Raw genomic sequence first — 16,770 nt, forward strand, 5'->3', positions numbered from 1 at the left:
ATGAAAGAAGTCTAGTCAATGATTTTCCTATAAATGTAATGCTTTTTCTGTTCATGTGCAGCAATTTAAATAATCGTGTTACTAAAATGTTTTATATAAATAAACTTGCCTCGCCTTTAAGAAATATTCTTTAACCTACTTCCGTTTTACCCTATTATAGATTTACTTTTCAAACGGAAATAGATCCAGCAAAGGCCAGATTCATGATAAAAGATGAATAATCCTTCATAGTCTTTTCTCTGAATGGGATGTTCAGTGATGCATCAGTGATGTGCACTGGACAAAATGAGATGTAGGCTTTGCACATTGGAAACAGAAACAAGAGGCACACATCAGGCCCAGATCAGGGATGATCTGCTGCTGCAACTCAGGTGAGAGAGTTGAGCCAGATGACCTCTGCAGGAAAGCCCCAGGTGGACATTTAATTGTTCAGTAAATGGACAGCAGGTTTGCTGACGATCATAATGCATTTGATCACAAGCAAAGAAAAAAAATAATAAGAAAAAGGATTCTGGACAAACTTAACGATGTTGCCAGCAAATAGTCTGGATCTCAATCCAGCTGAACAGGATGAAAACTGGGAAAACTCTTCCATGGCGAGGCGTCACCCTGCAGAGGAGATCCTCCAGCGGCACGGCTGGGACCAGACCGATGAAGAAAACAGTTTTATGAGAGCTGAAAACATTAAAATTGTCAGAAAAACATTGGAAATCTGTCACACTTAAGTGTCTGGAAGGTTTGTGGTTGAGATGTTCGTTTCTCTTTGTAGTTTAGAGAATCCCGGATGAATGGTGTTAAAGGTTGAGCTCTGTCTGTCTTTTGTAAACGGCGGTTGAGGATTCACAGTCTCTGTGTCTGTAACAATCTCTTTCAGGTTGATGAAATTCTCGTCTCACGTTCCTGAATCAGCAGCTTGGTAATGTTCGATCCTGGAGCCGGGTATCTTCACATCAAACAGAGCAGCAGTCGCTGCGGTGAAGTTGTGACTTTCTGAGCTGTTTCTGTTTGCCTCTGAGGCCTCTTCCCCGTTCGCTTCAGCTCTCGGGTCTTCATGTTAAAGCCGCAGCGCTCACAGTGCAGAAAAGCACATGCCTCCCAGAATAAAGGTGTGATCACGCTTCAACCAGCTTCCTGCCGTGGTTCTCCAGGTGCACTTTGACCGACTGCTGCACGCTCAAACCTCCCAGGCTCTTGGTTCTCAGCTCGCTGCAGAGAGAACCCGAACCGTGGACATAAGATTTATTCATGGTATCAGCCAAAAACTTCGACTCTCAGCTCGGATCATTTAATTTCAGAACCTAATGAGACGTAACTCGTCTCTGGCAGAGAGAATGTTTTCGCAAAGTTTATTCTCTTAAAAAAGGGATGATTATTTAAAACCAGATTAATTCGGTTTTTGAAATTACAGCCATGGTGAGCTCCTCCTGTGTCGGTTTTAGGGTTTAAAGTATCAGGACATAATCTGATCTGGTCTTTTGCAGCTTCTTGAGTTAATTTAGTTTAACCTCAGATGTGTAATAAAAAAAGCACATTACAGGTTTCACACTGTTATGATCTAATAAACTAAGAGGAAGCCAAAGTAGAAAAGCTGTGAGTGGAAAAGCCAAACCTTAATCCAGCACCTCGGAGAACAAATTTCATCATCAACATGTCTCAGTGTTGCCTTTCTGTCTGACTTTATCCGCCTAGCTTCCTGTTTTCATTTAGGGAACATTTCAAAACTTAGAATAATGGTGTTCAACAAGTCAACTTGAGATGATAATTCATGCTTTTGTCCCTAAGTGACTGGTTTTGCTTTGAGAAGCTGCTGATTCACCTTCAGCTTGTCTAAAACTGTACTGTGAGACGTCTGACTCGCCCAAACACATGGACTCCTGTAACTCCCGTTTTAAAGTCGCTTTCCTGGCTGCCAGTCTAACCTTTCATTTTAGTCTCTACCTTCACAGCTTTACATGAACAGGCTCCTTAAGCTGTTGCATCCAGACTGTGGGAAGCATCGCCTGTCTTTCCACGGAGTTTGGATGCAAGCAGCTGAATGCATTTTAGTTAGATGTGTGTTTTTATGTTTTGCATTGATGATTGCACTGTTTTGTTTTGTTTTCTCCTTTGTGCATTGCTGTGTATTTGGTTGGGTTTACCCTTCTGGCGAAGCACTCTGTGACACTGGTCTCTAAAAAATGTAGGCCTACTACATTATTATGCTTTATTTTTTAATTCTGTCCCACTCATATTTTTTCCAGTGTTGCTGGAGCTCAGTGTAATTTGCAGATGTTTCTGCATAGCTCTCTAAAAGGCTCAATGCAGCACTTGGATCAAGGAGAGGTCTGGACTTTGACTTTTTAACATTCAGCTAAAGGATTTGCTGCTGTTTTCTGGATCATTGTCCTGTTGATGACCTAGTCTGGACCAAGATTCAGCTTTAGAACGGATGGCCTCACTTTTTATCTTCGATCATACAGAGCAGGTCATGGTTTCTGGGCTTCGAAGCAAGCCCAAACCATTTTCTTATATATTATTTTTTCTTATTTAACCTTTAATTCACCAGGAAAGCCTCATTGAGACTGAGATCTCTTTTCCAAGAGTGTCCTGGCCAAGACAGCAGCAAAGCAAACAAGTTTCAAACAACCAAACACATTGAAAGAAACTATATTTTTAAACAAGTTTAAAACCACGCATTCAAAAATAGAATAAAAATATGATAGCTGTTTAAAATCCCCATCCAGCATTTTCTATTGATCCTCCACCACCATCATGGCGAAGCATTTCTACTTTGGTCCCATCTGGATGCAGCTTTTATTCTTTCCAGGAACAAGAGGCTTCCTCCTTCCCTCTCACCAAACAAGCCATCATTTCAATCTTATTCTAGTTGTCATTTCGTGAACTGTAACATGCAGCATACTAACAGAGGCCTGTAGGGTCTGAAATGGTTTTTCGTGAGCTTTGCTAAATGATTGATCCAGTCTGCAGAGCTTAGAAGCCAAACTATGTGATTCGCCCTGAAAGGTAAAGGTTAAACACAGTAATAAAACCCAGCAGTGAAGTTTTAAAGTTTCTGCTCACCCTCGTCCATAGAGTCCTGGATCTTCTCCCCTGGACTGAACTCTGCTGATTCAGTAAGAGTCCATGTTGGAAATCTGTCTTCGGTTTGGACCTCAGGTTGGTCCGGAGGTGGATCACGATCTTCGAGCACGTTTTCAGTCACATCATCCTCATCTGGATTTGCCGGACGACTTTTCTGTCCCTCACTCTGCCTGAGACCTTCTGGATTCTGGGGTGGCGTTGGGTCTCGGTCTTCCTGGGTCTCTGCAGCTGAAGGCGGCTGAAGCTTTGAGCCACCTTCCATTTCAGATCAGCTCTGACAGGAGACAGAAACAGACGGAAAAACTCACTGAGCGATGGCCTCAAAGTGACGTGGTCCAAGAAAGTTGCTCTATAGCCCGGCTTTCGAAGGCGCAGACAAAGTCCAGAGTCTGGCAGGTGCGTCCCATAGTAAGCTAGTTTAGACAGAAACACAAGATGTTTGGATCACAGAGAAACCGGGACATTACAGGAGAAACATCAAGACAGAACCGAAGACCACATATGATAAATTACATGCTTTGTTCAGGACTGCACTGGGTTTTATCCCACCACCAAAATCATAATTTCTCGTTTTAATTGATTGGCAGAAGGAGGGCATTAATGTCACAACCGCGTCTGGGTTTGCTAATTAAATGCTGACACGGGAAGTAAATGTAAAGAAATGCACAAGATCTAAATTCTTGTAATGCAATCAAGAAGTAAGCTCAACTGTGGAGGGTTAAATCCGCTCTGTGGGTTTGAAGCCAGGCGAATCCGTTCTGTCCCAGTACGGAGCAGAGTTCACCACCCTTATCATCGTTATCTCCATCCAACTCCACATCATGATGCATTCACTGCACCTCAGAAATCACATATCTTTGCTTTGAACATCAGGTTAAAAAGGGAAAGGAGTCCTCAATCAGAATTCTTCCAGTCTATTGACCTTCGCTCAAACCACCGTGTTTTCCTTGATGCTCAATATTTCACTTTGATAGTGTATTTTCTGGGTGTAGGTAGCTTACCCTTACATTTAAAAAATTATAACCTTTAGCCATGGACACCAATACACAAAGCTAAAATCTGGTTGCATGGCGCTTCAAATTGATTAACGAGTGTCAGCTGGTATGTTTAACACATACCGGATGGTCCGGGTTGCTTAATAGAAATGAATGGAGGCGTGTTTCTTTATGTGCTAAATCTCACTGTTAGAGAACTGCGTCTAAGATTGGCGTCTTTGGAGTCTCAAAGTCTCCAAATCCCCCATTGGACCTGAAATTAAATGCTATTCAGTTTGGGAGCAATAGCAGGGAAAAGCCTTTTTCTGTCCTACTGTCACAAACGTAAACATGTGGAGTTTGCTAAGCTCCACTGGGAATTTAACTGGAAATTTGCGCTTTGGTCAGAGGAAATTTAGCTTTTCAGCAACAAACAGCAGACGGGTAGAGGTGGGTAGTAACTAGCTACATTTACTTGAGTAACTTTTTGAACATAATGTACTTTTAAGAGTAGTTTTACTGCACTGAACCTTTTACTTTTACTGGAGTCATAATATTACTCAAGTATCGCTACTTTAGTAAAATTTCTGGCTGCTCTACCCACTGAGAATAAATTCATGTATTAAGAAAAGATTTTTTTAACCATAAATGTATCAGAGAGACAAAACCCTAGCGTTTATGTTAAAGTGAGACTTCTTATTTATACACAATTAAGCTTTGTTATTTTAAAGTTGTTTTCTATCTGCTGAGCTCATTGAGCCATTTGGAGGTCAGATGAACGTACAGTAAACAGTAGATATTGTCACTGGAACTTTGTGCTTTTTATAAAACATCCTTTTCCACAAATTTCAACAACCCCAAGAAGAAAATGTTTCTGTCTGCTTTTTGCAAACTTTGTATGTTTCCTTCATGTTTAAATCTAAAAATAAAAATGAAATTATGGTTCTTCTAAAACTATTTATTTCTTTTTTTGGGATGACTTTCAACACATGTCTAGGGCCAGGGTCCCCAGTGTTTTTAAAACTGAGCGCTACTTCATTGGTATTGTGTCACACAAAGGGCTACCTGTCCTAAAACTTTGAACTAGAAAAGTTAATGTTCATCTTAACTTTATGTAAAATAAACATATTTTAATGCTTTTCTTAGATATTGTTATTTTAAAATATATATATAAATCCAAATGTGATCAGGAAGGAAGCGCAACGGAACATGGTTTTAGATTGGTGGGTTGTGTTGTTTTTAGAACAGGCTCGTGGGCAGCGCCTGTGGTCTTTGGGGGCTACCTGGTGCCTGCGGGCACCATGTTGGTGACCCCTGGTCTAGGGGACTGCGGGTGAAAATAGCCCCCTGGCTAACCCTGCCGTATTGACAAAAATGTCACTAATATGCACCGTCCCTGTAACAAACAAATAACAAAAATTACAACTAAGTTCTACTGTTGATATTAATAAAAAAATAAAATAAAAGGAGTCTTTTTTCAAAAGGTCATGTACCATTAGGTGCTCTAAATGAGTTTTATTTAACTAGACTGAGGGCAAAAGTGGAGGATGGAGAGCTCTCAATAAAGGAAAATGTGGGACATACAGACGGAAGAAATTCAATTCAATTAAATTTTATTTATATAGCGCCAATTCATGATACTTCTCATCTCAAGTCACTTTCCAAAGTCAAATTAAATCAAATCCTCCAGGTTGGTCAGAAAGTTTCCTCTCTAAGGAAACCCAGCAGGTTGCATCAAGTCTCTCCAAGCAGCATTCACTCCTCCTGAAAGAGCGTAGAGCCACAGTGGACAGTCGTCTGCATTGTTGATGGCTTTGCAGCAATCCCTCATACTGAGCATGCATGAAGCGACAGTGGAGAGGAAAACTCCCCTTTAACAGGGAGGAAAACCTCCAGCAGAACCAGGCTCAGTTCTCAAATCCTTTCAGTATTGTTTTAGAAACACAATTTACAGGTTAAAAACATCTGGATGCATCGTGAACAGATCAGACTGAATCCTGAGCAAGATGGCGGCCTAAACAACACGTTTTACTAAAGATGGTATCCAGGTGGACACATCTAAGGGACTCTGCAGCCTCCCAAGAGGGGCTTGGTCATCGTTTCTGAAGTAAACTATGATATTCAGCGACCTTTAGAAGAAAGAAAAGCATCAACTTGTGACACATGAGAGGCAGCGAACTTTGGACTTAGATATAATCACTGGATGATGTAATCAGAAGCAATTAATATTTGAGCCATTATCTGTATACCAACTTGTGGTTGATGTTTTTGTTTCCCTGTTTGCATGATGGCAGGAGAAATTCAGATATGTGCGGCCGTGTAAACTAACAGGAGATCTTTACATTTCCGATCTGTAGTTATCATCTGCTGTGTGAAGAATCTCGCCGCTAACACTTAGCAAAGGACGTCCCAGGGGTGGTAATTATGTCTGAGCTCAGATAACAAGGAGCACATTTCAGACTTGAATAATAACTATTAAAGAAGAGTGTTTTCCAATTAATTAAACACACTGTCTTTATGTAACCTCTGGACATTTGCCCCGCGGGCTGAGCTCATTTATGAGCCGCTGCAGGAAAACAAACCCCACTCCTTTCATGTGAAAATCCTCACAAAGTACCTCTGAGAATAGCCGCACATTTCCCTGAATATTCAACTTTGTTCATGCAAATTGAGAACATAACTTTTTGATATGATAAAACTGCACGACGGAGTCATTTCAGGCCTGCTGGGGTCTCCGCTCTGCAGGGATGAGAGCGGTCTGACCTTTTTCTGAGCCAATGCTTCCTCCTGCAGGAGCCTCTCTGTGTGTTCAAAGCCAGCCCCCTGAAAAGCAGCAGCACAGGAGACGAAAAAGAAGAAGAAGACGAGGAGCGTTCACCTGCTCCGCCGCTGAGGGCTCTAATGAAAGGCGCCTAAAGAAGCGTGAAAATGCCATCCGATCTGCCGGAGCCATCCGCAGAGGAGCAGCTCGCATCATTTCACCCGTAAAACGCAGCCAGGCCCGTGAGGAGCTCTGCACATTACTCTGGCTTCATTAGGTCAAATCAATATTCATTCACCACCGAGGAGGGAGCTCCACAGAACCTGCAGCGGAACGAGCAGGAGATGTTTTCCTTGTTTAAAACTGATTTACCACGAAAACTTCTGTATATTAAAACGGAGGGTTTCTGCAGGTCAACATTCTTTAGTCACCGTAGTGAAAATCCTCCTCTGAGCCCAACTTCCTGTCCAGATTGTCGGGGAAATAATTTCACTAATAACTTCTGGTAGGTTTGAACTTCTGTCATTTGGTTAGAAGACATTATGTTTTCTGAAAAACCAGACGAAAAGCGACACATTTAATTACTCAGCACAGCGGTTTCAGTTTGACGTCACAACGCTAGATGTCAACCGCCGGTCCAAAAGCTCTGTTGAACTTTTCTGCACAACATGTCCTGAGCAAAAATTACACCTTAAAAGTTGGGCTTAGTCTACCCATTTGAACAACTGTAGCAACCTTTTGACCACATTTAAAAATAGACATCTTCGTGTGAATGTATTGCCACATTTCAGTCTGTCTTTCAGCCACACGCTCACACCGTTTAGATGCAAACTTGTTTCAATTCACAATAACATCTCATCAAATAATTTCCCCCTGGGATTATTAAAGTATTTCTGATTCTGATCACTTTGTCAATACAGCTAATTTTTGCAGCTTCTTGGGGATTTCATGAGTTCCGATGTCAAAGTGAACAAACGTACCTTGGAGAAGCAACTCATTGCAAGGTTAAATAGAACTAATAAATGTGGACTTGTTGTTGATTTTTATATTAAATTAATTTCACTTTTACACAATATATTATGAATAACCTCAGCGTTTTTAAGAAAAGTATGTTAAACATTTACTTGTGCATTATGCATAAGAACTGATCACAGTCGAAAAACATTTATTCACATTTTTTGAAACTTAAAAACACTATCATACATGACAAAATACATCAAACAGATACAAATTAAGAAATGATTTAAATTTTTCCACACCTGAAGCTTAATCTGCCAATTAAAACACAGCGCCCCTCGTGGACAATATAGGAACTGCAGATTTTCAATTAAACAAAGTACATGTTTTTCAATAATTGTTTTATTGATGTTCAATAAACGTGATAATTCCTTTTATCTGCTCTTTCTTTCATCTTTTCTTTTTTTCTTGTTCTTCCTTTCCTCTCCTACTTTCCCACTGTAGTGTCCATATCATTTGAGATATTCCCCGCATGAATCATAATAAAACTATTCACATTCATAAATCGAGCGGAGCACTATGGCAAAAGCAGCACTGCTCCACTTGTGAAAGACAAATCTGAGCTCTTTTTGGCCTTAAGACAACAATTCGTATTGCCACATTGCCAGACAGGACACTGAATTTTTTATTTTTTTTTTATAATGATAATGCATTTAGCCACCGGGCCGGACTAAATTGTTCGGCAGGCCGGATCCGGCCCGCGGGCCGTATGTTTGATGTTTGACACCCCTGCTTTAGTGTGTCAGTGCGTCAGCGGTCGTCATGATAAGAGCTGTCTGACTAGTGTAGTCAGTAAGGAAGCAGGTAGGAAAAGGAGTCTCTATGCTTCCTATCATAGCTCCTTCAGCATAGGAACCTCAGGATGACCCTCACTGGCGCTAAGGAGCTATAAGGAATCCCACAATCCTTTGCATGACATGACGTATGAGCACAGCCCACCTCATGGAAATTAACAAAAATGTCCGGAGAGAAGAGAGAGCGCACTTTGTAGATAATTTTCAGAAAGGCTGTAGGGCCGGATTTGACTAGAATCATCCATGTGCGTTACCGTCGCATAATGCCGTATGAGTTAAAGGCTGTCCGAAATCAGCCCAGCAGTTCAAAGCTCCTTTCCTACCCACAATATGGTTCTTAGTGTTGACCTCTTGACAGGTCAAGGACTTTAGCCTAAAGCAGAAGTGCGTCAGCGGTCGCCATGATAAGTGTTGTCCGAATAGAGCAGTCAGTGAGGAAGGAGGCAGGAAAAGAAGTCTGTATGCTTCCTCCTACGGCTACTTTAGCTTAGGAACCCCGTAACGTCCCTTAGTAGCGCTAAGGACCCTAAAGGTATCCCAGAATCCTTTGCGTGACATGATGTATGAGCGCAGCCCATCTCACGGAAATGAATGAAAATATCCAGAGAGAAGAGAGCGAGCACTTTGTAGTTATTTTTCCAAAGATTGTAGGTGTGACTCCCATCATCCATGTGCGTTTCCGTGACGTAATGACGTCGACGTTAAAGGCTGTCCGAAATCGTCACAGCCTTCCAAAAACCTAGGAGCTATAATTAAGGGTATTCAGATGGAGCCATTGTTTTTAGATCCCTGTTTTATGTCCTACGTGCATTTTTCTGTGTTAATTAGTTACTTGTCCACGGTTTATCTGTTTGTGTTCTTCAAGAGCTCCACTGCACTCCACTAATTGATCACACATGGGTTTGGAAACTCTGTGAATCTTCCCCTTTATAATGAGTTTTTCCATCCTCTGGTCTGCATTGGGGTCGATCTCCTTTAACGTGTAAGACAAGCAGAGCTGCGGGATCAGGGATAGGACCGAACTTTCAGTAACTTTCTCTCTCCTATGATCACAGTCAATCAAGGGGTGCCTCAGGATTGTGTGCTCAGTCCCCAACCCTTTCATAATTGCCATGTTTTCACTTGCTTAAATAAATTTCCACCATGCCCTGCAGTTTTATTGATAAAATGACTACATGCTAATCTTCATCAGCACCAGAACTCCCTACACTCTTTGATAGACCACCTGGGGGATATCAAAGCCTGGGTCTATGCAGCTCTAGCTAAACTTAGTAGCAGGGAAACTGGTGTTTCCACGTAGGAACGTTCCAGTAAATAATAATCTGAATGGCATCCTTCCTCTCTGAAGAATTTAGAAAATCAGACATACTTTTGTGCACCTATGGAGGGAATAAAAGCTTCCATTCACGCTGCTTTTATAATCTCCTCCGGCTAAGATTTCCTGTTAGGGTTACAGTTAATCTTGAAAGGCTCCATTATGTCCAACACTCTCAAGACACCAAAACATAACATCATACATCACTCCAGCTCTCATACTGCTTCAATGGCTTCCGATTAAATCTTATATTAAAATACTCTCACCCAACAACAAAAAACTTATTTACGACTCATCAGTGACCATCATCAGATCTTCAGACATGGACCAGCTCTCCATTCCTCACAGTAGACAGCAACTCCTTGGATCCTCTTCACTCAGAAGCAAAGACAAAAGCTTTGTTTGAGAACTTTGGTAGGGCCGACACGTTTTTTGTTTGCTGTTAGACTCCATCAAGCCAAAGACAAGAAAAACTCAGTATACATCGTTTGAAAATCGACTATAAATGATCCGTCTGAGCTTTCCATAGCTCCTCTATTTCACCAGATGGATTTCAGCAACTGAAAAAGTCTTAAAGCGTGTTGATTAAATGAAGCGATGGACTAAAGTGAAATTTTCCCATTGAACAATACCTTCTATCAACATTCCCACAGTGGTGATGGAGTCCGCCTGTATGGACTGAGGGAAAGGGAAACGCAGACCAGACGGTAAGGGAACTGCTGACGTGTAATCAGACTCACCAGGTGATAAATATAGAGCTTGGCCTTCCGAATGAACCCTCACCTGTGGATATAGAAAACCCAGCCTGGTTCAGCTCATCCGGACAGAGGACGCCCACCTGTCGGCCTGACAGCGAACGCAACGGACTCAGACAGAACGTTGACGAGCCTTTCACTCTTCCTGCTGAGAGAAAAAGGCTTCTGCTAATTATAGAGTCCACAAATCAGATTAACACTCAGATCTTTCACTCTGCGACTTCGCTAAGCTGCTGTGGGGACAAAACTCAAAAAGCTGCGTTCACTTGAACGCACCCCACAGGGAATCAGACTCTGGGCGTCACTAAGCTGATGATGTTAACGGACACAAATATGCTGGTTAATAACGTAACAGATGGACAGGTAACCATCACACTGACCCCAATCCATTAAAAAAAACAGTTCTTAGTTTTATTGTTTTTCAAAGAATGGATTTAAAACATCTTTACAAAAAGCTGTACAAAGTTCCCGTTCAATGTATGCTCCAAGTAAAATAATTGCTCACAAATAGTTTACAAATCATTTGTTATGCTTCAGCATTTAACCGTAATCGCTCACTGACTTTGACCAAAGCATTCTGGTTGAAGAAAAAAAACATTTTGTCACAAAATTATATTAATCACAACATTTTTTTACTTAATAACATTCAACACAACAATGAAAAGATGTCCAGAAAGTATATCAGATCCTGTTTTTTTAAGCAATGACGGTAAACACAACATATTGTTCAATAATTATGGTAGCATTTCATTCCCTAACGACATTAAATGCTGCATTGAAAATATTATTACGCTCTATGATGACAGTGAACACATCGCTTTGTTCTCCAATGACACTAAACTGAGCATTTTGTACAGTGCAGATGGTGAACGCAGCAATTTGCTTCATAATGACAGTGAATGCATCGCGGAAACCATTCAGTTATATTATATTTTGTTATAATCTATTACTTTATGTGCATCACTGTGTTTTTTCACACTTCTCATATTCTTTATTTAATATCGCTGCACTTTATAGGCCTAAATAAGTGTCTCTAGCTCTTATAAATAAAATAATAATAAATGTGCTATTAGAACTGTTGTTGAAATTGGACGACTAATAGCTTCGTCTTTAACTCATAACACTCTTTAATGATGAAAGAGTTGTTTTTATTTTCTAAAAAATATTCAGGAGGTGAAATAAACGGACCTCCTTTTCTGCCAGCAGGTGAATATCCAGTGTCCCCGGACCTCAGGTTGGAAACCGCGGAGCTCCTTCAGCCTCAGGTGTGCTCCCGCAGGGCTCCGCCGACGCGGAAGCATCAGAAAGTGAAGGAGGTGCGAGTCTGAAGAGGAGGAGGAGCTCAGCCTCTCCTCCCTCCGCGTGTCTTCAGTGTGTCCGTGGGTTCCGCGGCAGCCGGAGTGGAGAAGCTGCTACAGAAGCTCAGCCTGCACCTGAACGCACCTGCGATGCTCCTGGATGCTCCTCTCCTCCTCTTGAGCGGAGAAACTCTCCGACGTGAGCTGGTCTGTGCGTAAAAGTGTCCGGCTCCGTCATGGCCTATCCTCAGGGGTTCCTCTTCCAGCCCTCCGTGACTCTGGCTCTGCCCTTCAGCTCCGGGATCATCCTGGGTCAAAGGACCGAGGGTTCAGCCTTCGCTCCCTACTCCGCATCCGCGACCTCCTCCCCCGGATTCAGCTCCCACTCGCCGTACGCAGGAGAGCCGCGGGCCGCCGCCACCATCAGCTCCTTCATGGTGAGTGTCCGGCCGGGTCGGACCGGGTGCGGGCTACCGGGGGCTCTGCTTTCCGTGTTCAGGTGCGCAACGATTAAGTGGAGGAAAACTTTGACCGGAGCTGAAATTTTAAAGGTTGAACGTTAAAAAAAACGATTTTAGGAAATGTTTTGTGCCGCAGAAAGCTTTTAATTCAACCAGATTCTTTCTCGCTAAATTATAAATGAATAGTAATAACTTATGTTTGTTTTGGATAAATGAAAGCGCCATAGTTCATTTTTACCTGTTTCAAACTGAAGTTCTTTCCCCTAAAAAAGGATTTCTTCAACTTTTTTCTGTTTCCATTTGTCTCAGAAACTATAGGGCAATCATTTTTATTTGTTAAACTGATGACAAAGATACGGTGAATGATGAAAATGTCAAGTTAAAACTGAAGCTCCAGTCATAAATTCTGAAAATCTGAGCTCTGCGGTGTCTTTGCACTCTGGCTGCCTGCTGGCCACAGATTAAATTCTGTTTGGTTTTATTTACAAACCTTCGCCTAAATGAAATAATCCCATGCAGATTGGGAATCTGCTCCCTGGGGGCGATCTGCCAGCAGATCAGCTTCCAACCTTTAAAACAGACCTGAGATTTTAGAGATGGAAAAACCCTTCCTCCCAGCAGCAGATCGGTCTCTCCTCGGGCTAATGTGAGGATTTTGTGTTGCAGAATGGCGGCTACGATCCGTCCTCGGGCGTCTCCGGATCCTTGGACTACCATGCCTTCGGGCCCCTGGGGGGCTACCCGTACGGAGACCCCACCTACAGGAAGAATGCCACGCGGGACGCCACGGCCACGCTGAAGGCCTGGCTGAACGAGCACCGCAAGAACCCGTACCCCACCAAAGGGGAGAAGATCATGCTGGCCATCATCACCAAGATGACGCTGACGCAGGTCTCCACCTGGTTCGCCAACGCCCGCCGCCGGCTGAAGAAAGAGAACAAGATGACGTGGACTCCTCGGAACAGGAGCGAGGACGAGGAGGAGGAGGACGCCATCGACCTGGAGCGCACCGAGGAGGACGAGGAGCCCCTGAAGCTGAGCGAAGACGAGACGAAGCTGCGGAGCGACAGCGGTGAGTGATGGGAGGGTCAGAGATCAGCCGCACCGGTTAATCAATTAATCGTCGATTAATCGTCAATTAGCTGATGGGTTTGGCTTTAAAGCGACACGTTCAGACTGAAGCACACATGGAGGTGAGTCGGACCCAAAGCCGACTCCACATGGAGGACCGTGAGAGCTGGAGGCGATGGAGCAGAGAAGAAGGAGATGAAGGGTGAAGCTGCTCAAACCTCTGCAGATTCCCAGAGACGACGAAAGGAACCAGGACAGATTTTTTTACCTCCTTTGTCAGCAGGTTACTTTCGTACACCGCATCTATTTCATCTGAACTTTCTATTTTCTGAAAATCTCCAAATGCTATAGAAGCCAGAACATCGGTAAAACAGAATAAAATCAACTTTTTTAAAGACCTGTACCACAGACTGGATGCTCCTTTTTTTTCAGCTGATTCACCAGGAGAAACGAAACCAAAAAGGAAACCGAAGACTCCAGTTAGATTTCTTTGTTTTATAACATTTTATAAACAGATGGACTAAAAACTTCAATTCAGCAGATTTATCAGAATTAGAATATTTTTTTCCTTTCTTTAATTATATTTAATGGAATATGATCTTTTGTGGAATAGGATTTCTTTTTTTAAATGGGCGGGAACCAATATTAATATTGGGCTGATTAGTGGATAGATAATCTGTCTAATCTCAGTTTGCTTGAAGATGAAGTGAAAATGGTTCAAATCTGGAGAAAAACTCTCGGTCGGCTCAGAGACGTGGATCTGAACCCGGATCCGAGTCCAGGGACAGGATCCGATTGAATCCTGGATCCGGGTTTCCCAACATTTAAACGGGACTGAAAGCATCTGAACCAGCGTCAGGATTTCTGATTTTTACTATATTACCGACTTCCTCTTGTTTCTTTACTCCAGTTTGCTGCAGGATGCTCCAAAAATAAATACTGAATAACTTTTTTTTAATCATTGATTGCATTTTTTAAAATCTCAGTCAAGAAAATGATTGTTGCAGGATTATCGGAACATTTGCAGAATATTGATTGGTTCTGATCAGCTGACTGACTGGATTTTGTTTTATGATTTTGTCTATTTATGTATCGAGATTTAAAAGAAAATATCCCCAATTATTGTCCTCACCCTTTTCATTCTGACCCATTTTGTTCTGTCCTCAGAAACTATGTTGTTATTTTGCTTGAGCTTGTTTATTCTGACCCAATTTGCTCTGTTCTGACGTGCTCGGTTCTGCTTGAATCAATTTGGATATTTTATGACCCCATCAGTTTTGGCCCAATTTGTTTTGTTCCGATCTGTTCTGTTCAGGCCCAGCTTCTTTTCCATTCTGACCTAGTTTTCTTCTTCTTTTGTTCTGTTTCTGATCCGTTCTGTTCCGACCCGGCTTGTTTATCCCCCGACAGCCCACTCGGTTTTGATTTCTCCTGTTCTGACCCGTTTCTCTTCTCTCCACAGCCGTCCATCACCCCTCAGCTTCAGATTCCTGTCGGTTGATGTTCCGGGACGACGCCGGCACCGACCGGGGCCTCACAGAGCCGACCCCTTTGGATCAGAGGCTGCCCCACATTGCAGGTCCCAACTCTGTTTTAGGGGCCCCTCCTCAAAGCGGGCCCCTAGAGACCCTCCGAGTCTCTGGCTCCGAGCGCACGTCATCGCCAAGCTCCTTGTCTAAGGACCACTCGGGTTCCTGCGGTGCGACTCAGGGCCCGAACCCGGCCCCAAAACCCAAACTGTGGTCCCTGGCTGAGATCGCCACATCTGTGGACAAAAATACAGGAAGCAGTGACTCAGCACAGAGCAAGGGGCGGAGCTCCCTGACCCACAGCCCCGCCCTGCCACGGCACCTGTACTACACTTCCCCTTTCATCCCTGGATACTCCAGCTTCCGGCCCCTGGGGCCCCTGCCGGGAGGCCCCGGCTCACACTTGAACGGATTACAGCAGAAGATGCTGCAGCGGGCCGAGGCCGCAGCCAGAGACTGCCGACTGCGCAGCCAGAGCCAAACAGAGCTGCACGAACTAAAGAGAGGCATGACGAACGTGTAGAGGGGTCCGCCTTAGGAGGATCCTGCAGCGCTTCCACCCAGAGACAGTTTCACAGCTTTTCTATGTTGAGCAGATGTAACCTTTGTAGTGCGTTTCTGCACCCAACATGACGTGTCGTTGATTAAAAAATAGTTTTATTAAGAAAAAAAAAAGGTGAGTGCCTGCGTTTGTTGGCAACACTTTCCTCCAACCAGGCAAAAACGGTCAGAAAAAAACTGCAGATCTGATCGGCCGACCGGTCCAAGTGAAAACAAGCTCGGCTTCGCCATCTGAAGAGAATTTAGTTTGTTTAGCTGCTTCTGAAAGATCAGGATCCTCCAAGCAGTCTAAAAAATCCCGAGGGATGCATCAGTGCTGTTGCAGTTTTGGGTTTTCTGAAATATAAACATGAACAGTTCAAGTTCAAGAACCTTTATTATCCCCTTTAGGGGCGATTCATTTCACAGCCAGCAGTAAAACACAAAGACAGACATGTAATAAAACAGCTTACACAACATAATCATAGGCTATTATTTCAATATCTCATCTGTGTTGGGATAAATTAGTCTTTAATCATGGCAGAAGATATCTGTGTCCGGATAGAAGCAGCTTACAGATAAATAATAATCATTATGAAGGCAGTTTTTGAGCTGCTGCTGGAAGTGGTAGTACTTTATTAAGTGATGGGAAGCATTTATTGTTTAAAACATCAGTAAAAAAAGCTGCAAAATGGACCTTTATGTGAAATTTAGACTAATTTGTTAAATCTTTGCACAAGCAAGAGACGAAAACCAGTCTGGAGAGGTTATTTGGTGGAAGGGTAGCCTTTAACAAAGATGGTTTAGGGATAAAAAAATATTTATTTTTCTGAAAGAGCCAACATTTAAAACCCCTGTCAGTCTATAGTTTCTAATCTACATCTGCTGGACAGCAAACGGAGCAGAAAACTAAACATATGCTCAGTGGAGTTTTAAAAAATATTAAATCCCCCCCAAAAAAATACTGTCTTGGATAATTCAACCTGCAGGTTTTTGAAAATTAGAGTTTAGAAGATAACAGTTGCTTCAAACTGAATGGAAAAAAATTGTCTTCAGGGGTTGAATAGCTGTGGTTTAACATGGTGGTTTTAAATATAAAACATTGACGTGTCTTACTATGTGGGCCAAGGTGTTGCTTATTGCAGCTGATAGGGTTACTCAGTGTTTTAATGGC

General features: G+C 42.7%; 2 protein-coding genes across 3 annotated transcripts in view; one reads left to right on the forward strand and one right to left on the reverse strand.

Moving 5' to 3' along the window:
- Window positions 1-11,999, reverse strand: part of LOC105929629 (ankyrin repeat domain-containing protein SOWAHC) — a 64,298-nt gene extending 52,299 nt beyond the window's left edge. For both annotated transcript variants that reach the window (XM_036125618.1, XM_036125624.1), the window contains exons 1-3: window positions 11,886-11,999; window positions 10,683-10,845; window positions 3,061-3,355 (exon numbers count right to left, since the gene is read on the reverse strand). In XM_036125618.1, the coding sequence (XP_035981511.1) occupies window positions 3,061-3,343 (283 nt within the window). In that variant the 5' untranslated portion in view covers window positions 3,344-3,355; window positions 10,683-10,845; window positions 11,886-11,999. The remainder of the gene's footprint in view (window positions 1-3,060; window positions 3,356-10,682; window positions 10,846-11,885) is intronic.
- A 26-nt stretch (window positions 12,000-12,025) lies between these two features.
- Window positions 12,026-15,731, forward strand: LOC105929587 (iroquois-class homeodomain protein IRX-5). The gene is made up of 3 exons (XM_012867440.3): window positions 12,026-12,432; window positions 13,123-13,528; window positions 14,990-15,731. The coding sequence occupies exons 1-3, from the start codon at window positions 12,232-12,234 to the stop codon at window positions 15,577-15,579; spliced, it is 1,197 nt and encodes a 398-aa protein (XP_012722894.2). The 5' UTR covers window positions 12,026-12,231; the 3' UTR covers window positions 15,580-15,731.
- The last annotated feature ends 1,039 nt before the right edge of the window (window positions 15,732-16,770 follow it).

This window comes from Fundulus heteroclitus, chromosome 2 (assembly GCF_011125445.2).
Source record: "Fundulus heteroclitus isolate FHET01 chromosome 2, MU-UCD_Fhet_4.1, whole genome shotgun sequence".
NCBI lineage: Eukaryota > Metazoa > Chordata > Actinopteri > Cyprinodontiformes > Fundulidae > Fundulus > Fundulus heteroclitus.